Raw genomic sequence first — 21,869 nt, 5'->3', positions numbered from 1 at the left:
AAAGAGTACTCTCCTGCTGATGTGCAGGTGTATATCAGTATGTAGTGTCTCTACTTTAAAGAGTACTCTCCTGCTGATGTGCAGGTGTATATCAGTATGTAGTGTCTCTACTTTAAAGAGTCATCTCCTGCTGATGTTCAGGTGTATATCAGTATGTAGTGTCTCTACTTTAAAGAGTACTCTCCTGCTGATGTGCAGGTGTATATCAGTATGTAGTGTCTCTACTTTAAAGAGTCCTCTCCTGCTGATGTTCAGGTGTATATCAGTATGTAGTGTCTCTACTTTAAAGAGTACTCTCCTGCTGATGTGCAGGTGTATATCAGTATGTAGTGTCTCTACTTTAAAGAGTACTCTCCTGCTGATGTGCAGGTGTATATCAGTATGTAGTGTCTCTACTTTAAAGAGTCCTCTCCTGCTGATGTTCAGGTGTATATCAGTGTGTAGTGGCCCTACTTTAAAGAGTCCTCTCCTGCTGATGTTCAGGTGTATATCAGTGTGTAGTGTCTCTACTTTAAAGAGTCCTCTCCTGCTGATGTGCAGGTGTATATCAGTATGTAGTGTCTCTACTTTAAAGAGTACTCTCCTGCTGATGTGCAGGTGTATATCAGTATGTAGTGTCTCTACTTTAAAGAGTCCTCTCCTGCTGATGTGCAGGTGTATATCAGTGTGTAGTGTCTCTACTTTAAAGAGTACTCTCCTGCTGATGTGCAGGTGTATATCAGTATGTAGTGTCTCTACTTTAAAGAGTCCTCTCCTGCTGATGTTCAGGTGTATATCAGTGTGTAGTGGCCCTACTTTAAAGAGTCCTCTCCTGCTGATGTTCAGGTGTATATCAGTGTGTAGTGTCTCTACTTTAAAGAGTCCTCTCCTGCTGATGTTCAGGTGTATATCAGTATGTAGTGTCTCTACTTTAAAGAGTCCTCTCCTGCTGATGTTCAGGTGTATATCAGTATGTAGTGTCTCTACTATTCTTCTTTATGAATACATCTTTGATGTTTGCAGATAATGAGGATCACTCACCTGTGGACCTGAAGCACCGGGGATGCCCTTAGATCCTCGAACCCCAGGCCCTCCAGGTGGACCCTGCACCAAAACACACACACACACACACACACACACACACACACACACACACACACACACACACACACACACACACACACACACACACACACACACACACACACACACACACACACACACACACACACACACACACACACAGTTCAAACACACAGTATTTGGCTGCATGTAGCTGTATGTCGTTATCTCGCTCTCCTACCTTCTCCCCCACAGAGCCTCTTCTCCCATCGGCACCCTGCCACACACAGAACAGCTCGTCAGCACATTAAAAACATCCTAACTGTTTCACTCTGATAAAGTCAACAAGGTGGGAACAAATTGGATTCCCAACTATCAACAACTCTATATTTTTAGAACTTTTTTTTAAGGCACGGCGACTTTGGTTAACATCTTATTTTCTTTACAATTTATATTATAAATGTGCATTTTGTGAGGAATAAAAAGGCAGTAAGCCAATCTTTTTGAATGTACAATATAAGGCAGCATTTGATTCTGTAGAATGTGTTGTTCTGAGAATTGAGGCAACTTTTAATGTTTTAGTAGAAGTGTTTTTTTGTGCAGGTTTAAAAAATTAGCACCAAAGTTTAAGCTTGTGTGTTTATCTTTATTTTTCTAAAGATGAATTTGACTGATTACATTTTTTTATGTTTCCACATGTTCTAAAAATATTGACTCTTTAGAAAGATATAGATGTATTAAAGTCACAACTCCCACCTTGAATCCAACGTCACCTGCAACGCCTGGTCCTCCATCCACTCCGGATAAACCCTGGAGATTAAAACACATTCAATGATAATCAAAGGACTACAACTCCCATGATCCCACGCTGCTTCACCACCAAACCAAACTCCAGCTTGTACTGCTGTTATCTTTCAGTGACCTGTAGTGGCAGAAAATGAATGAGTGTGTGTTGTTTTTACCGGGGGTCCGGGGTTCCCAGGGTTTCCTTTGGCTCCAGGGCTGGTGTTATCAACGCCGCGCTCCGCCTGTTAAAACCCCCCCACAAAAACTCATTATTAAATCAAAGTTTTAACTCTGAGGATTAACTCTGCATTGTTTTGTTAAGTGGAGCCTCCAGCTGTGCTCCATCTTCATTGATATAAAAGGGGCCCATTGTGCTTTTCCAGTCCATATATATTATACACACTATTGTATACAATCTAATATATATATACACATTAGTCACATATTTATTATTGCAGTACATTAGCTACAATTCTTCCATTTATTTAATTTGTATTTTATATTTAATTTTTGTAAAATGGAGCAACTGTAGAGCAACTCAATTTCCACTCTGGGCATTTTCGAAATATTTATTGTTGCATATATTATAGTATAATGTCCTCATTTGTATTTTTGAATCTAATATTTAATATTTTCATAATTATATTCATTGTATTTATTTAATACACACTGTTGTTTATTATTGTATACATTGTAGTACAATTTTCCCATTTGTATTGAAATATATCTATACCAATATATTTATTTATACTTTATTGTTTTATATATAATCATTTCATTTAATTTCAAACCTTTATTTAACCAGATTGGTCCCTTGAGATCATAGATCTCTTTTTCAAGGGAGACCTGCAGCATATAGGTTCCACATAAAACATAAACAATAAAGGAGATCATACATTATATTTACAGGATACATTTACATAGTTATAGTTATTTATAAGTGCCCATAGTATCAACGAGCATTTCATTTAGCCTAGCTTTAAAAACATGAGATTGCTCAGTTTCAATCCTTGCTGGAGATTGTTCCAAGCAAGTGGAGCTGCGCACATAACAGCTGTCTTACCTAAGACAGTCCTTGCTCTTGGCACATCTAACAATACTACATCATGCGACCTCAGACAATAGCTGCTTGCAACTCTCTGTGTTATCAGAGAGCAGATAGAATACGGGAGTTTACCCAACAAAGCTTTATAAATAAACGTGTACCAATGACTGAGCCTCTTTACAGTAAGTGATGGCAGACCTGCCTCGGCATACAGGGTACAGTGATGAGTAAGTGCTTTACAATTTGTGACAAATCTCAGTGCGCTGTGATAGACGGCATCTAACTTGTTCAGGCAATAGGCAGGTGCATTCATATAGATCAGATCACCATAGTCCAGCACAGGTCAAAGGTCACAGAGCCTTTTCCTGGCTTCAAAAGAGAAACAGGACTTGTTTCTGAAAAAGAAACCTAGTCTAACCCTCAGTTTTTAAGCAGGTTATTGACATGAAGTTTAAAAGTAAGACAATCATCAAGCCAGATACCAAGGTATTTATAACTGGTAACCACTTTGAGTACTTGTCCTTGCATAGTAACAATATCCAAAACAGGCTCTGGTGTCTTTTTAGATTCTGAAAAAAGCATTACCTTGGTTTTATCAACATTTAAAAGAAGCTTATATATAATACAATTCTTTTTTAAATGTTATTATTATTTAATTGTATTTATTTTTATTTTATTAACTCATTCTATATACTGATGTTTACATATTTAATAGTTATAATTGAAAATGGAGCAACAAAAAAAAAAGTTTGACTGACCGGATCTCCACTCAGTCCTCGCTGTCCTGCCACCCCCGCCTCCCCTCTGATGCCCCGGATACCCTGAGAGAGAAAGAAGTTAAAAGTGGAAATAATTCATAATAATTATATAATGCTCCACAGGTAATGAGACAACAATTATCATACATCAATTATAATATTCAATCACGTTTACACAACAAACAAAAATATATATATCAGGGTTGTGTCACCCTGAACCCAAAATGCAGCTTTTCCCCGTAAAGTGTAAAAGTGATGCCAGAAAGCATGACTCCAGAAATCTGAGAATCAATCAGAGCGTCAGACGGCAGAGACAGCTTTGTTTTTACGGAGCTCCGACGTCACGTTGTTGTTTACGTCAGGAGACATCTTGAGTCATGATCTCGAGAGAATTTATATATAATATACAAGATCAGCGCCACAGAAAAACCCCTGATATCATAAATATAAATATATTACTGGGTTTCCTGAGTCTCCTCTTTCTCCTTGAGCTCCATCTGATCCTGCCAGTCCCTGCAGACACAGAACCACAAACACAATATAATAATAATAATAATAATAATTAACTGACAAAATATAACCAAACAAACAAAAGTATATTATTATATTTATTTTCAATAATAATAATAATGCATATTTTTATTATTAGGTTTATGGGTACCACTTTACAATAAGACTACCCTTATAAAGTGTTTACGAATAGTTTGTAATTAATTAGCTTGTGAACACTTTATAAATCCTTAATAAGCTTTTATAAGACATGAGATAAACGGGGCGACTGCGACCGGTTGCTTGCCAAATAGTGAGCCCACATGTATCTGTGCTGCTAAGCCTTATTAGAAATGGTAGTAACTCATAAATAGATGCCAAGAAACACCAAGATGGAAGGGGGGGCAGTGAACAGCAGATACCAAGGATGCTGGCTGATGAAGAAGACAAAGTAAGCTAGGTAGCCAACATAAGGCTTAGTCATCTTGCCAAATAGTGAGCCTGTGTTGATGCATGGAAACTATGTTGGAATAGGTTTATAAATGGTTCTTGATGATTAATAAAGTGTTTACAACCTAATTAATAACCTAATTATAAACCCTTAATGAATCCTTTATAAGGTTAGTCTTATTGTAAAGTGGTACCGGTTTATGTGATGACTTTCTTTACAGACTCGTGTTTTTTTGCTGACGCTGTACCTGCTCTCCACAGACTCCGTCCAGTCCGTCGTCTCCGTCTCCGCCCTGTTGGATCAGAACCAGTGTCTCAGCGCTCTCCTCTTTATGAACTACCAGAACTCAAATATTGATGTTACTCCTAACACTTTTAGAAAATGCAGTTTGAAGTCTTCTTTAATCTCCTCTAAACGTTTTGCTCCACTCACGATGTTCCCGGAGAAGCCCCGGTAGCCCTGCAGACACAACGCACACATCCTTTTCATTTCTGCATCCTGGGAAACACTCATCGGACAGGCTCTGTCCATGTGTGAAATGTGTGTAACAGTGTGATTACAGTGAAACATGGGTTTAATGAGGGGTCTAATGGCGGTGTAATAATGGTTTAACATGGGTTTAATGAGGGGTCTAATGGCGGTGTAATAATGGTTTAACATGGGTTTAATGAGGGGTCTAATGGCGGTGTAATAATGGTTTAACATGGGTTTAATGAGGGGTCTAATGGCGGTGTAATAATGGTTTAACATGGGTTTAATGAGGGGTCTAATGGCGGTGTAATAATGGTTTAACATGGGTGCAATAGGGGTGTATGATTGGGTAAATGTGGGTATAGTAACAGTGTAATATGGGTGTACAAATACTGTTATATGTGTGTAATAATACTGTAACAGGTGTGTAGGGTGTAATACAGGTGTATTAGGGGGTGTATTAAGGTGTAATAACAGTGTAGTACCGGGGTATTATCGGTGTAAAAATACTGTTATATATTTGTAATAGAGGTGTAACATGGGTGAAATACAGGTGAAATAGGTACTAATGTGTCATGTGGGTCTATACCTACAAATATATTAATGAAATAAACTTATACAAAAATAATAATAAGATAAAATAAATTCAAATATGATTAAAAATGTATAAAATAAAAGATAAAATAAAATAAAAAGGCAAAATGAATATAATATTCATACCTTCTGTCCTCTGACTCCAGGACAGCCCTGGACGCCCTGAGGTCCGCTGGGTCCAGGAGGCCCGCCCCCCCCCTGAAACATCCAGAGAAAAGGATCCATTACTCTGCAGAAAACACTAGAGGTTTCTCAATACTCTAATTTAATTACTTTTAATACTTGTAAATACAACTTTTGGCCGTAATTTCAATTCCCCATTTCAGCGACCAGAGAGAGGGGGGAGATATATCCAGTCTCTGATTGTGTTACGTTATTATGAGAGTGCTCTCATACTTGTTTGATTCTGAAATTGTATATATTTATATAAATATATACATATATATGTGTGTGTGTCCGCATCTGTAGCCTGTTATTGTCTCATTACACCGCACTGTGAATGAATCAAAGTAAATATATAAGTGGTCATGAACACATCTGTCCATCAGACAGAGGGCTGCTGTGCCTCCTGTCATCATTAATGGACGTCTCTTTAAAATGACCGCTCAGAGGAGAGGAGTTCTCATCTCTCTAACCGCCTGCTGCTTCCACTCCTCTCTCCTCGGTTCCACTCCTCTCTCCTCGGTTCCCCTCCTTTCCGCTCGCATCTCCTGTGGGCGGGACTAACCCCCTAATCCCACCAGGAGCGTCTGCGTTGCGTTGCGTTGCGCTGCGTCTGCGGCGTTTTTAACGATCGCGGCCACTCTAGTCAATGGGTGCTATTCCACCAGACCCGCTGCGCCGCGGCTGGAAGCGTCCCAGAAGCTCCTCGCCGCAAGGAATTTCTAGAATATAGGATGAATCCTATTTTTGACACGGCGCAGGCAGGAAGTGGAACGTTCATCCAACAACTGCGATGCTACACACACGACGCTCCGCTTCCGCAACGTTTTGAAACGCGCCTGGTGGGTTATGACCATGGTTATGACGCAGGAGGAGGTCGCAGCGCGGCGCAGACGCAGCGCAGACGCTTCCGGTGGGATCAGGGGGTTAGTCTCGAGGATAGGAGTCGAGGAGGGGAAATTAGAGTATTGAGAAACCTCTACTGTGTCACATCGTAAACCTCAAACACATTGAAAATCCTTCCTGTGTATGATAGCAATGTTTCAGGATCAGCAACAGCCTGTAAATCCTCCATGAAAACCAAAAACCAAATCTTGTTAGTTTCTTCACAAGAGGAGTCAAGTGTGTGAGGATGGAATGAATAGACAATAAAATAAAGCACTTACGGAGTGGCCTTCCTCCCCCGGGAATCCCGGATAACCCTTCAGCCCCGGCTCGCCCTGTTTATAACGACATGGAGAGGCATTTAGAATAAAATATAAAGCAGAATAGATCAACGCATCTGGATAAATAAATACAAATCTTCCCCCAGGTGAAGGTGATGGTGAAAATGACCTTGGAAATGTACTTTGAAGTGAATTAAATTAGATTAACCACAATCATATCTCTCTCTTATCCTTAATTTAAGTTAGGTGTATTATTAGTAATATGTTATATTTCAATTGATGTAGAAAATAAAAGTTAATTACAAACCTAATAATGATGCCTGTGTGCATTTGTTTGATGCACACATGTAAATAGTATTTGGAATATACCATATATATTGTTATTACACTGTAAATTGAGCATCTTAATGAAAAAGAGATTTTTAAGTTTAAAGGTGTGTTTCAGTCACCTTTGACCCCAGGATGCCGCGAGAACCACGGATGCCTTCGTTTCCCAAACATTTGCACATGACGTTGCAGCACTTCCTGTCCGACACCGTGTCCTGCAGAGACACAGAGGAGGAAACCGTGAAAAGAACATTTCATTTAAAGACCCTCATCAAACCAAAATGACCCTCTCGCATTTGTGTGACTCCAGCCACCGGTTAAGTTGAAGTTTAACTCCATGTCCGTCCAAGTTGTTATCACCTCATCATTTAAACATTACTGTCATAATTAGTGCATGAATTCCTGATTCAAAATTAGCTTTGAACATTGACCACTAAATGCTAATGAGTTCATCCTTGAATCCAAGTGGATGTTGAAGACATTTGAAGAGATTTCCTCCAGGCGTAAGTTATATTTTATTTTATGTATATATTGGATATATATATATAAAGGAGGTTTTAGTAAAAAGTACAGTAGTTACTACATGACTTTTAAAGTACAAATATATGAGTAAATGTACTTTCCACCACTGCAATATGTCAAATTACATTAGGAGAACCCCAAGGCTACATCCTAGGTCATCTTCTCTTTCATAAATGGTTACGTCCCGTGGTGTGGTGTTACGTTATCTTTTGGTACTTCCCTTCTCCCCTAGATTATTAGGGAACGTAACCTATATACATTTGAATATACACATGGCAACGTCCTCAATGAAGTGTCCGAATTGAGAAGGAACTTTTGAGTAACACCTGTAGAATTGTTGGAAAGTGATGAGGGAGGAAATGATGGCAGACGCTTCACCCTAACTTCCAGTGTGGCTTGAAAGCAACATTTTGACTTTACAATTCTTCGGGACGCAGCTCCTGTAAGCAGACCGAGGGTCGGAAGATGGTTGTACTGTTAGCAGCACAATGGGGGACTCACGATCTGTTTGTGGATGGTGCTGCCCACGCTCGGCATGCCGATGCTCAGAGGGAGTTTGTGCTCGAGCCCTCTTCCGAACTCCACCATCTGCAGCTGGGCGGGGTCCCGGGTCCCCTCCAGGGCCACGGTGAGCAGAGTGCTGACCCCTGCACGCAAAAAACAAAACCACAGTTTGTAAGTTTAGTGGGTTTAGGCCCTTAGGACATACAACAGACCGAGAGCGCAAGATATCGAAGCAAACAAGAGGCGGGCTTCACTTATTACCTACTTTTTTCCTGGTGTTTTCTGCAGGTGGGTGTGGTAGTTTGAAATGACAGGTGTTAAATTGCGATGAACTACATAATTCAAGGCATCATTGAGATACTAATCGGAGGCACATACACATTTCCTTTTTCCTGTATTTAGTAAACCCCAAATATGTTTGTTTTTCCGAGGAGCGAGTTCAACTATTTCATGTTTATGGGTCACAATTTCTATATTGAATTAATTACTTTATGCTACAACAGAATCAAAGATAATTTAAATCAACCGTTCAAGACACGTTACATAAACAGCCTCTTTTAACGAGTAAAGGTGAGAGGGCCAGAAAGAACAAAGAAGGATAGAAGTGAAGAAAAAGCTGAATAAAATACAGAAAAACTAAAGAGCAAAGGTGAAAAATCAAGTGTTTTAGAATGACTCCAATAACCACATTATAAAGAGGAGAATTAAACGTACCAGACTGACGCAGCAGCTCAGCTTCATGCTCCAGTGTCTTCACGTCTTCATCGAGTCCGTCTGAGAAGATCACCAGCACCTGATTGACGAGGTTTGATGTTAATACAATATTTAATGTGAGCGCACTTTAAGAACCACCTCATCCTGTTAGGTCAGCACATTCATATAATCATACTATACTACAAAAACCTTAACATTTGACTTATTTTGACCTCCTTTCACTTCTTATTAAGCACCATCATTAGGTCAAAAACGTCACTAAGAAGTGTATTGCTAATGACGTTCGCCTTAGCCACAGCTTCACTTTGTATTAACTGCAAATTAGCAAATGTTGTCGGCATAGCTAAAGACTGAACATTTCATTATAAACTAAAAAGGCACGCAGACATCTGCCGAAGCCAAATGCATGATTTTTAAATGTTAGCAAAAGTTAAAATATCGTTTGTATTCGCATTTGGATCCACTTCAAATGAAATGGGTTCTGCCCCGTTTTATCCACCATTCCTCAGTTTCATAAAAGAGTGGACCCTGTAGTTTCCCTGTACACCAGTTCCTAACCAACTGAAGATATCTGTCTTGGTGGAGGCAATGCATGAAAACTAAAATAGGGATTTCCCAGGGTTGCCAGGTGTCTCTCACCTTCACATCAGCTTTGGACTTGTCCAAGAACCTCTGCTTGAAGGAGTTCAGCATGGCCGTCTTGAAGTAAGTAGGCCCTGACATTTGCACTTCCATGACTTTGTCCACCAGTTCCTTGCTGTAGGCTTCAAAGTCTGTGTCGTACAAGGAACGCCCGTCACTATCCAGCACTTGGAAAGCAATCTTGGGCTGGACAGGATCTGGACCGACGCAGCAAAGGGTTTTCACCGAAGACACGGACCTGACGATTTCCGGCAGGAACCTCAGGAGCATGGTGTGACCGCTGACCAGCTTCTCCCCTGCTGTTCTCTGAGAAATATCGAATCCCATGGCGATATCGATGCTGCAGTCTGTAGCAAAGGGAAACATGTATTTACCTTTTGGCTCATAAACACAGAGGAATATGGTGGGATACATAAGCTGTGTTTACATTTAAGTGCATCTTTAGGTATTGCATTATGAAGAATGTCTGAAAGCAGCAATATTTCACTAAAACTTCCCCGATCAGGGCAAACATTTTTACGCTAACAGTTTTTTGATGATATGGATATTCCCATAACACATGACTGCATGTCTTAGTGTCCAGACAGCATGAAACATGTTGAGTTTAAATTCACCAGTGGGGTATTTACTGACTTATTTTATGTTGTTGAGCAAAACAGTAACATCTCTTGCGTTAACCACAGACTACAGGTTGTTATTTCAGGATAACAGCCAAAAACACATTCAGAAAACCCTTGACCAGGGGACAGGAAGTGATTAAATGCTATCTCATTCATGGTTTTAGGACATATTCCTACACCGCTTTATACTAGCTGAAATAAAAGAGCAATTTTGTCATATCATATACACAACTACGATGTACTTGTGCAATGAATGAAAAACATAGGTTGCAGGATCCTCAACAGTGCAATTACAAATACAACAATACATATAATAAAAAACTAAATAATAAAAAAATAATGCTATAAAAATTAAGAAATCAAATAAATAGTGCAAGATCAGCTGTTACATAGCCTGTGGAATGACCAAGACAACCTCTTTTGTTTCCAGTACGCAAACTCTACTTCTACTATTTTGTTAACTACTAGATTACAGTAATACGTAGCCTTTACCGTGACACAACTAAGCCCATTGTATTCTCTCTAAACCAGTTGATAGAACAGCACCTAATGTTTTTGCAACATTTGAATGGAAACAAAGCTATTGAGATGCAAGGAGACACTTTTCAACTTACTGCTTGGGGGGGGTGTGGGAGTGGGCGGTGGTGGGGGTGTGGTTGTTGTTGTTGAGGAGGGACGGGGTGAAGGTGTGGGTGGGGTTGGGGTTGTTGAGGAGGGACGGGGTGAAGGTGTGGGTGGGGTTGGATCTGGACCTGGACCTGGATCATCGCATAAGATGTCGACCAAGTCTTGCTTGATATTTTCCAATCCGTTAAAGTTCTGCACAGTCAACAGCCTCTCCGGGTTGCCAGTGATCTGCAAGAGCTCCAGGTCGTGAATGTCACCAACGCCGATGGCAAACACTGAAATGTTATGTATCCTGAGATAGTCAGCTGCATCCTCCACGTCATCATGCGACCCGCCATCTGAGATCAACACCAGATTCTTCGGGACAACACGACTGTCGTCAAAGTATTTGCTTATGTGAACCAAGGCTTTCCCGAGGAATGTGTCTCCACCAGTGTATTTCAAGTTTTGGATGTGCCCGATCAAATCCTCCTCCCTGAAGTAGCTGTTGAGGTCAAACTCGTCCTGAGGCTTATCGCTGAACTGAGCGAGTCCAATACGCACCCGGTCTTTACTGATGGTAAAGCTGTTCACTATGCTTGCTGTGAAGTTTTTCATCATGTCGTGATCTTCTGTATTAATGCTGCTTGACTGATCGAGTAGGAAGATCAGGTCGGCCTGCTTTCCCTTACATCCTGACAGAGCAAAGCAAGAGGAAGACATAAGTCAGCATGACGGACATGGAAATATAAATAGACGAAAATCAAATGTAATTTACAAAAGTACAAAGAAATTCACTGTAAAGCATCATTTGTTTGGCCACACCAAACTCTTCACTCCCTTTTTTACGGTTTGTCTGATAGATAAGGAATTGATGCAGCTTTTCTGTCAATCTGACAGATCAAAAGCAGTTTCTCAGGCTTGGTCATGTATTCAAATAAACCACATTGGGAAAACAACTAGGTATGCTCTGCTTTTACTGCCTTTGTGATTCTTACTCCTTGACGCCGCAAGCAGAAATGTTTTGAGCATCGAGAGAAACAAAATGTGTAGGATATCTACTTCTAAATTGTGGTCTTCAAATGATAAGTCATTTTCCGTCTTTCCTTGCTTTGCCCAAACCATGAAGAGCTAGATTAGGTAAGCAATCGAGACCAACACTTTTGTTTCCAATATTTGTTGTAGAAGTGCATTAAGTGACCGAACATAAATACTGGTAAACTATACATTCAAATGTTCATGAACCATCATTCCAAAAGGGCTTTATGTTTATTTTAGGGTTTGTTTAAAACATTTTGAATATTTTAAACCCTTTACACGATTATTGTAGTACTGTGAAGATCTAGGGAGGCGTGTTGGTGCTCAGATCAGGGGGTCACAGGTTCAAACCCCACTGCAGTCAGCATGTCGTTGTGTCCCTGAGACTCTTCACCCCAAAGTGCTCCTGTGGGGATTGTCCACAGTACTGAGTATGGAAGTCGCTTTGGATAAAAGCGTCTAACAAGTGACATGTGATGTAATCTACAATCACGCTGAAGGATGTGCAGTGAGGAAGAAAAATAAAGTTGAAGGGGCAAATAACTTTGGAATTGATTGAACATAATTTGAATATTGAGCACTTGAATTATTAATTTAGATTCCTGATCTCTAAAAACAATTCCCTTTTGAAATGAAAGCCGTATCATACAGTATGTGTCTTTGTGAGTTTGCTGGATTCAATTATTTCATACGTTTAGTGGATCTTTTGACACAAACTTTGAATCTTAGCTTGGAAGATCATGAACTTCTGTACCACGGATGTGCACAGACCACTCACCTCGTTTTGTGGCATTGCAGAGGACAGAAGACATATCGTTGTGCAGAGTTCCTAGGGCCTCAAATCTGTCCACAAAGAAACTTCTGCCGGTGTTGCCAGCAATGGTCAACAGCTGATCTCGATCTGCTTCTTTCACTCCGACACTGATGACGGTGACCCCGTGTTCTCGCAGTTTATCAGCCGGACCCTTTAGGTTGGAAGGTATGTTCGCAGCTCCGTCTGTGATCACTATGAGAATCTGAGGCACCTCCCGGCCTCCATGTTTGGCATTAAAGTACTCTAGAGAGTATCTCAAGGCTTTGTCTGTGTAGGTGCCTCCTCCTTCCGGCTTCACCGTTGGTATCGCTGCAAGAACTTTACGCTTGGAGTCGTAGGCGTTCAGTTTAAAATGAGTCCGGGGTTCATCTGAGTAGGAAATAAGCCCGAAACGAGTCAGGCTGGTGCCAACTGTGGTTTGGTTCACTATTGATGCCATAAACCTCTGCATGCTTTCATAATGTATTTGAGATATTCTGGAGCTGTCCACCAGGAAAATAATGTCGGCTTTTTCCATTTTACATCCTGGTTTAAAAGAAAAAAGAGGAAAAAGGAGAAGTTAGCAGAGCAATTGGTTGGGAATTATTATGTTCTCATCAAAAATCAATGCCTCACAATTACAACTGATTCAGAGAAAAGATGGTTTCATAAAATAAGCTTCACCTCAATATTTTCAGTCCATGACGTTTTTTCCCCATTTTATTCAAATCTAATTAATTTCAGTAAACAAGACAAAATACTTAGGAGTAGACTGAAAATAAGGATTGAGAAATATAAACTCTTGTTGCCAATGGTGGAATAGCACAGTAAGTACATTTACTTAAGTGTTGTACTATAGTTCTATTTAACTACTTTGTATTTGTTTTACTTTAATATATTATAGAAGGTTTATAGTTATAGAATGATATGCTGGAGTACTGTACTAATTATGTACCCAGTATATAAAATTGGTTCCACATTGACAAACCACAACGTTAAAATGATATGACATGTGTTGAAGTGTTCTTAAATAACTCATTATACCCTACTGTCCTACTAGGGCATTGCGTTCCAAGAATGCAGGGTTGTTGGTTGTTCCTAGAGTCTCTAAAAGTACAATGGGAGCCAGAGCCTTTTCTTATAAAGCTCCACATTTGTGGAATCAGCTTCCAGTTTGTGTTCGGGCGGCAGACACCCTATCCGTTTTTAAGAGTGCGCTTAAGACCTTCCTTTTTGATAAAGCTTATAGTTAGGGCTGATTAGATTCAGCCCCTAGTTTTGCTGATATAGGCTTGGTTTGTCGGGGGACATCTTACTTCTTCCTTCTCTCTGTCTATACCTGTGTACTCTCATGATCCGATTAACCCAGCTTCCCCAAATGTCTTTCTTTTGGTGTCTATCTACGCGGGGATCCTGGTTCCTGAGTCCTGGATTTCGAGTCGTGGCTGAACCTGTCACTGTGGTCCTGCCTGACTCATCATTCTACCTCCCTGATGGCTCCCACAGGATTGTTGACATCCTCGTGGATTCATCTTCTTATTACAGACACATGCATTTCCAAACATCTGGTCTACCTACGCTGTAAAATGTATTATCTTTTCAATTTACACACGGCATCTATTGCACGTCTGTCCGTCCTGGGAGAGGGATCCCTCCTCTGTTGCTCTCCCTGAGGTTTCTCCCATGTTCCCTTTAAACTGTGGGTTTTCTCTGGAAGTTTTTCCTTGTACGATGTGAGGGTCTAAGGACAGAGGGTCTAAGGACAGAGGGTCTGAGGACAGAGGGTCTAAGGACAGAGGGTCTAAGGACAGAGGGTCTGAGGACAGAGGGTCTAAGGACAGAGGGTCTGAGGACAGAGGGTCTAAGGACAGAGGGTCTGAGGACAGAGGGTCTAAGGACAGAGGGTCTAAGGACAGAGGGTCTGAGGACAGAGGGTCTAAGGACAGAGGGTCTGAGGACAGAGGGTCTAAGGACAGAGGGTCTGAGGACAGAGGGTCTAAGGACAGAGGGTCTGAGGACAGAGGGTCTGAGGACAGAGGGTCTAAGGACAGAGGGTCTAAGGACAGAGGGTCTGAGGACAGAGGGTCTAAGGACAGAGGGTCTAAGGACAGAGGGTCTGAGGACAGAGGGTCTAGGACAGAGGGTCTAAGGACAGAGGGTCTGAGGACAGAGGGTCTAAGGACAGAGGGTCTAAGGACAGAGGGTGTCGTATTGTCATACTGATATTCTGTACAAACTGTGAAGTCCACTGAGACAAATGTAACATTTGTGATATTTGGATATAAATAAACATTGATTGATTGATTGAAGATAAAAACTGAATATTAGTCTTTTATAATAATGTGAAAAGAAACATTTTGCATACTGATAACGTTAGATATTTGAAGTACATTCAGCTCAAACATTTGGTACTTCTATTTAAGCAACATTCTCAATTCAGATATTTTACTCGCAAGTTAGTATTTTTAGACCATTGTACTTGTATCTTTATTTAAGTAAAGGTTCTGAGCACTTCTTCCACCATTGCTCTACTCCTAGTTGCTTGTGTTGGTTTGCTCTTGACGTGCTCTTACCTCTCTCGCAAATCTTTGAGGAAACCTGGGCTTCCAAGTCGTTCAGCGCATCAAAGTCCTTCACAGAATAAACCCTGTGAGAATAACCGCTGATCTCCTTCAGCTGGGTGGGGTTGTGATTCTTCACTCCGATGGAGTAGATCACAACCCCCTTTTTCCTCAGAGCCTCAGCGGGACCCCTGACGTCGTCTTGTGCCTTGCCGTCTGTAATCACTATCAGATTCTGACTCATGCCAGGACGCCCTCCTCTGGCCGCATCGAAATACCTTGAAACCTCTGTGATGGCCTTTCCTGTGCTCGTACCTTCATTCATCTGCTTCATATCATCAATGGCTCTCAAAATGTCAACATTGCTGTAGTATTGGTTGAGGGGAAACTCCAGATTGTAGCTGGTACTGAACTGCATGACACCGACGTGCACCTTGTTCTCCCCGATGGCCGACTTGCTGATGACAAATTTCATGAAGTCTTTCATTTTCTGAAACTCTTCCTCATCGATGCTCTCAGAGCTGTCAGTGAGGAAAAAGATGTCGTCCCTGTATGTCTCTGCAGGCTGTCGACACAGAACACAGAAATGTTAATGAGGAGTTCCTTTTTTTGCCCTTCTCTTACTTTCATTGGGTATCATTTAGAAGGTATTTTGTTAACTTAGGTTCAGGAGCAGGGCAATGCCTCAATATGCAGCTAACACATCCGGCCACTGTTGTTTCCATTCTCTCAACCCACCCGCCCTCTCATACATTCCCGTTTCTACCTCATCATTAACCAAACCCATTCATCCCTCCAGCCTTCGAACCATTCATCTTTTTATCCCCACACCCACCAATCCCTTCATCCCTACCTTCCCTCATCCCCACACCCACCAATCCCTTCATCCCTACCTTCCCTCATCCCCACACCCACCAATCGCTTCATCCCTACCTTCCCTTATCTCTAAATCCACCAATCGCTTCATCCCTACCTTCCCTTATCTCTAAATCCACCAATCGCTTCATCCCTACCTTCCCTCATCTCTAAATCCACCAATCGCTTCATCCCTACCTTCCCTCATCCCCACACCCACCAATCACTTCATCCCTACCTTCCCTCATCTCTAAATCCATCAATCGCTTCATCCCTACCTTCCCTCATCTCTAAATCCACCAATCGCTTCATCCCTACCTTCCCTCATCTCTAAATCCACCAATCGCTTCATCCCTACCTTCCCTCATCTCTAAATCCACCAATCGCTTCATCCCTACCTTCCCTCATCTCTAAATCCACCAATCGCTTCATCCCTACCTTCCCTCATCTCTAAATCCACCAATCGCTTCATCCCTACCTTCCCTCATCCCCACACCCACCAATCGCTTCATCCCTACCTTCCCTCATCTCTAAATCCACCAATCGCTTCATCCCTACCTTCCCTCATCTCTAAATCCACCAATCGCTTCATCCCTACCTTCCCTCATCTCTAAATCCACCAATCGCTTCATCCCTACCTTCCCTCATCTCTAAATCCACCAATCGCTTCATCCCTACCTTCCCTCATCTCTAAATCCACCAATCGCTTCATCCCTACCTTCCCTTATCCCTACATCCAGGCAATAATAATCATAATATAACCCTAAAAACCCTTTAAAAACAGCGTCAATCTTCCCACCACCTATCACTATTATGACGGTATTTAATGATATCTATCAACGTAACTTTTACAATTCTTGTTAGCTGTCATCTCTGAAGTATGAAAAGCGTCTACACTGTTCGGTCCTCTCTGTCTGGCCTCTTCTGTTAAACATGCCGTTAACTCAGTTTATGTTTCAAGGCTGGGTACGATATGGGAAAAAGCCCTTCTCTCACTTCGTCTCTCCATTTAAAAAAATGTTTTTTCCTTACCTTCTTCAGAACAGATTTCTCTGATGATTTCATTGTTGATGGATTTCAAGGCATCAAAATTTCTGACGAAGATAGTCCTCTTGGGGTCTCCTGCAATCTCTTCTAGCTCAGTTTGGGATGAATTTTTCACCCCAATGGCGTAGATAATGATTCCCTGCTCCCTCAGTTCTTCTGCAGGAGCCTTCACCTTATCAGTGGACTTTCCATCTGTGACGACAATCAGGTACTTTGGGGCTTCATGACCACGCGTGGCCGCCGCTCTCTTAAAGAGTGGGCCCATGTGTGAAAGTGCTTTTCCTGTCTCCGTCCCACCTCCTACGCCAATTATACTGTTGATGGCATTCACCAATGACTTTTCATCGGAGTAGGTTGTCAGATCAAATTCATCAGTTGGGGAATCAGCATATTTCACAAGCCCAATGCGGACTTGTTGTGGCCCAATTTGGAAGTGTTCTATAAACTTGTTGATGAAGTTCTGCATTTCTGCGAAGTCTTGCCATGTAATGCTTCCTGAGTCATCCATAAGGAAGAAGATGTCTGCTTCATCCGTTTTTACACAAACTAAATTGGAAAACAATAATAAGACGTTGTTATTTTCACATATTCAACAAGAGAAAGGTTCAAAATTAACATTCATTTGGAAATATTTGAGTTAGATTAAATACAAAAGGATCGCTCTTCAACAGGAAACTGCCATTTTAAATCCCCATAGCACAAACAAACCAAATAGATCTAGGAGATTTCTGTCTTTCACAGTTCATTGAGGGTCAAGTCAAATTGTATTATTGATCCACAAATCCTCTTCTCATTTTAACTTTACATTTATTTAATTCTCTCTACAACATGAATACAAATGTAGTTTTTAAAGTTGACTTTTTGTGTTTATGGTATTTCCTGTAAGACCAGAAATTGTAAAACTACAGATTGTAAAAGTAGTTATACTACAGTGCAGAAATACCATCATCAACATATACTCAAATGCAATATTATGAAAATACTCGAGTAAAGTCCAGTGCATAGCTTAAGTTACTTATTTACTTTCCACCAGTCCCAAAGACAACTCCAACAAACAAACAAAAAACTGTTCAAACCTTCTTTGGTTTCTGATTTCCTTGGGACTGCTTTGGCAATGATGTTTTTGCACAGGATTTTCTGCAGGGTCTGCTTCAGGTGCGTCAGCTCGGTGAAACTTTTCCGGGTAAAAACGTGCTGATCAGGAGGGTGTGAAGCCATTTCCAACAGTTCGCTCTCCATGGCATCTTTTATCCCTAAAGCGTAAATGGTAACACCGGCTCGACGCAGAGTAATTGCTGCTTTGCTCACTTCATCCTGGGATTTACCATCAGTGATGACCACCGCCACCTGTTGGACACCGTTTTCTTTCCTGCAGCCCTTCTCTTTAATAAAGACGTTTTCCCGAGTAAAATTCAGGGCCTCTCCAGTATTCGTACCACCTCCATTGTAAGGCAGGATCTTGATGTACTCAAGCAATTCGTCCTTGTTGTTGAATGAGTTGAGGAAGACCTGTGGTGTGGAGACATCGTTGTACGTGACAATGCCCACTCTGACTCTCTTCGGACTTACATCCAAGCTGCTCACGACCAAGTGCAGGAAGTTGCGCATGAGCCGAAAGTTTTCATTTCCAATGCTTCCCGACTCGTCAACGATGAACACGATGTCTGCCACCGTGGCTCCTTTGCAATCTGTGAAAGGAGTGTAACTTGAGTCATCTGCTACAAAGGGACTTTATTACAGGTATACTTTTAACCAGCGACGTAGCAGAGCCTCACCTGTCATTCTCCAATGTAACGAACAAATACAAAATAATAAATAATAATAATAATAAAATGTCTCCACTGATCTGTATTGTAAGTGTGATTTCTGTTTGATTCCAATCGCTTTTTATAGTCAACATCGGCAAATCTGCCGAGCTCCGCTACAACTACATGGGAGCGATGAGAAGTGAGGCAGGGACGAGCTCTGCCTCACGAAACACCACATAAACTGGCTGGAGCACGGGCACTCATTTAGTGCGGGCACTTATTTTGTGAGCGCGCTCCAGCCAGTTACTGTGTGGTGAGGTGAGGCACAGATGAGCTCTGCCTCACCTCAGAATGCGTCACCCCACAGAAACTGGCTGGAAAGCGGGCCCTAAGCGCATGCCTGCACCATCTCACTGTAGGTCACCAATGTAATGTTTGTAGATCCCTTTATTACATTTATCCTCGCCATCCATAGTCTCTAAATAACTTATTTCACGTATATATGATATTTAGGCTCGCTGGTCTCATCATACAACGGCAATGAACAAAGCACCAGGGGAGGCAGCCATAACCTCTGCCGCACTGAAGGGGGCGCAAGTGAGCCCACGGGTTCCTGTTGCTACTGTTATTCTACGCAGAGACGGTAGCAAACAACAAACTAGACTTTTGAAACTACAAGAACATAAGGAGGACTTTTACAAAGAAGTAAGAGATTGTTGTCCAGAAGGATAGCATGGACTTCATCTTCAAGTCAAGGTAAGACCACCATTGTAATGAACATGGGATCTTACTAAGAGAGAACAATCCAATATTTAGATTTCGGGTATCCTTTTGTTGAACGGTCTGTTTAAAATGAATCGAAGCATCAGACTAAAAAAGCTTTTGAAAATTACAGAATATTTCGATTAAGGTCAAAATATAATATTTGTAAATCTGACTCTGAAAGAGTCAGTGCCTCCGACCATGAACCTCGCCGCACGTAACTGCTTCTAACAGAGGTCAAAGCAGTAAGCATAATGTTGTGTTCTGCGATTAGAGGTGGCTAGGATTTCAATAAAACTATGAATGCTAGTTTTCTGTAGCTGTCCACTTCTAGATGCTAACTGAAAAACTGCTAGTAGGATGGTTGGGATTCTCACCTTCAGTAATGATCTCCTTTTTCTCAGTCAAGATGACATCCTCCAAAATTAACAGGTTTGAAGTATTATATGCATAGTCAGGACTGGCAAATGATTCGATTGATTCCATACTTGCACCTGCACTCATTCCTATAAGAGTTACCCCCGATGATTTGATCAATTCAGCGTCCCTATAGACGGAGCGTTTGGAGTCTTTTGCACTCATAACAACCAGATACTGTCGGGAGCCTTGATGCGCACGGCCCCCGGCCTCACTGGTAAAAAGGTGAGTGTTGGCGTTGATCAGGGCACCGCCCAGGTCAGCTGGTTTGTGGGTGTCTGGGCGCAGGCGGAAACGCTTGACAGTTTCGATGATTTTCTGTTTGTTTTTAAATTTCGCAAGGGAGAATTCGACCTTGGTATCTTCACCGTACTGGGCCAAACCAATACGGTAGGTGGACGCTGAGGCATGGAGACGATCGATCAATTCAACCAAGTCAGATATGACCTCCGGGACCATTCCTGGAGCCATGCTACCGTCCAGCATGAAGAAGACATCTGCAAACCTGTCTGTCAATGCTGGAAAAAGAGACAACATTATTACTTTTTCTTACATTACAGTCAAGATGTCAGTATACTCCAAAGAGTATGGCTAGTTTATCCAATAACTCAACCTTAAAGATCATTAATCTCGTAGGATATGCACTAACATTTTGTATTTTCAGATATGTTCACATTAAGCTAACTTTGAATCTTTCCAAGCTCTCATTTTGTACCACAAGCAGGTACAGCACCATGCATTCCCATTACCCCCTTTGCATAATTCATCATGTCTAGCCACGCTCTTTGATGGCTGCCATTGAATGAGCTATTGGGAATATGTACACTTTAAAAACTGGTTACCAAAAAGGACTGCATGATTGTAACAGCAGGAAACTTATTAAAAACAGTATGATGATACATTTCTTGTTTTTCAAACAAATCCAGTAGATCTCATCTTCAAATACCAAAACCTAATTTGCCCGCTTAGAAATATAAACTTTATTGCAATGAAATGGACTATTATGTGATGTTTTCTTCAATCCTTTGCCTTACCTTGCTTCTGATCCTCCACTGAGATGCACACAGTTTTCAGCAGATGGTCTTTCAGCGTCTGCAGAACCGCGTAGTTACTGATGTAGGACCGGAAGCGCTCTGGAGGCCGGTTGGCGATGGACTCGAGCTGCTGCAGGTTGGCTGCTCCCACCCCGATGCCAAACACGATGACTCCCTGCTGCCTCAGGCGCTGGGCGGGTGCGATCACATCGTCCGTGGAGTCTCCATCCGTGATAACCACAGCGATCTGAGGCACCCTTTGGCCGGCTCTGCTCCCTGCTTCCTCCGTGAAATACTGCGTCCGGAGGAAGTCGATGGCCTTGCCTGTTTCTGTGCCTCCTGTTCGGAATTGAAATGTGCCTCCTTCTTGGTAGGGCATGTTTTTAACTGCGATCATCAGGGATCTCTTATCCACGTGATCCTTCAGCAGAAACTCCTGGTGAGTTTTATCGCTGTGCTGAGCCACGCCGATACGAACCTTTTTCCAGCCGATGTTGAGGTCCTTGATGACACTGCTGAGAAAACCTTTGACCTTCACGAAGTTCTTCTTGTCGATGGATCCGTCCACCAGGAAGACGATGTCGGCCACGGTGGCATTTTCACAATCTGGACAAGGGGAAGAAAAGTTCAGCTCTGGGGACGTAAACATTTGTTGTGTTTATTGACAGCTCAAGTCTGAAACATTTCTTGCATCACAGCAGCAACAAAGATACATA

The 21,869-nt window shown here is 41.7% G+C and overlaps 1 protein-coding gene across 1 annotated transcript in view; it reads right to left on the bottom strand.

The window, feature by feature from the left end:
- Positions 1-21,869, bottom strand: part of LOC117536437 (collagen alpha-6(VI) chain-like) — a 58,629-nt gene that overhangs the window by 24,514 nt on the left and 12,246 nt on the right. Inside the window, 22 exon segments of the mRNA XM_034201292.1 lie at positions 1,021-1,083; positions 1,283-1,318; positions 1,798-1,851; positions 2,004-2,069; positions 3,631-3,693; positions 4,090-4,143; positions 4,818-4,862; positions 5,003-5,029; positions 5,762-5,833; positions 6,964-7,017; positions 7,413-7,505; positions 8,314-8,459; positions 9,031-9,109; positions 9,670-10,019; positions 10,907-11,593; positions 12,715-13,275; positions 15,303-15,837; positions 15,839-15,855; positions 17,178-17,738; positions 18,269-18,880; positions 20,080-20,637; positions 21,154-21,759. Coding sequence (XP_034057183.1) covers positions 1,021-1,083; positions 1,283-1,318; positions 1,798-1,851; positions 2,004-2,069; positions 3,631-3,693; positions 4,090-4,143; positions 4,818-4,862; positions 5,003-5,029; positions 5,762-5,833; positions 6,964-7,017; positions 7,413-7,505; positions 8,314-8,459; positions 9,031-9,109; positions 9,670-10,019; positions 10,907-11,593; positions 12,715-13,275; positions 15,303-15,837; positions 15,839-15,855; positions 17,178-17,738; positions 18,269-18,880; positions 20,080-20,637; positions 21,154-21,759 — 5,339 coding nt within the window.

Source organism: Gymnodraco acuticeps, unplaced genomic scaffold (genome assembly GCF_902827175.1).
Source record: "Gymnodraco acuticeps unplaced genomic scaffold, fGymAcu1.1, whole genome shotgun sequence".
Classification (NCBI taxonomy): domain Eukaryota; kingdom Metazoa; phylum Chordata; class Actinopteri; order Perciformes; family Bathydraconidae; genus Gymnodraco; species Gymnodraco acuticeps.
Note: the sequence above shows the minus strand (reverse complement) of the source record. Positions and strands in the feature narration are given on the sequence as shown.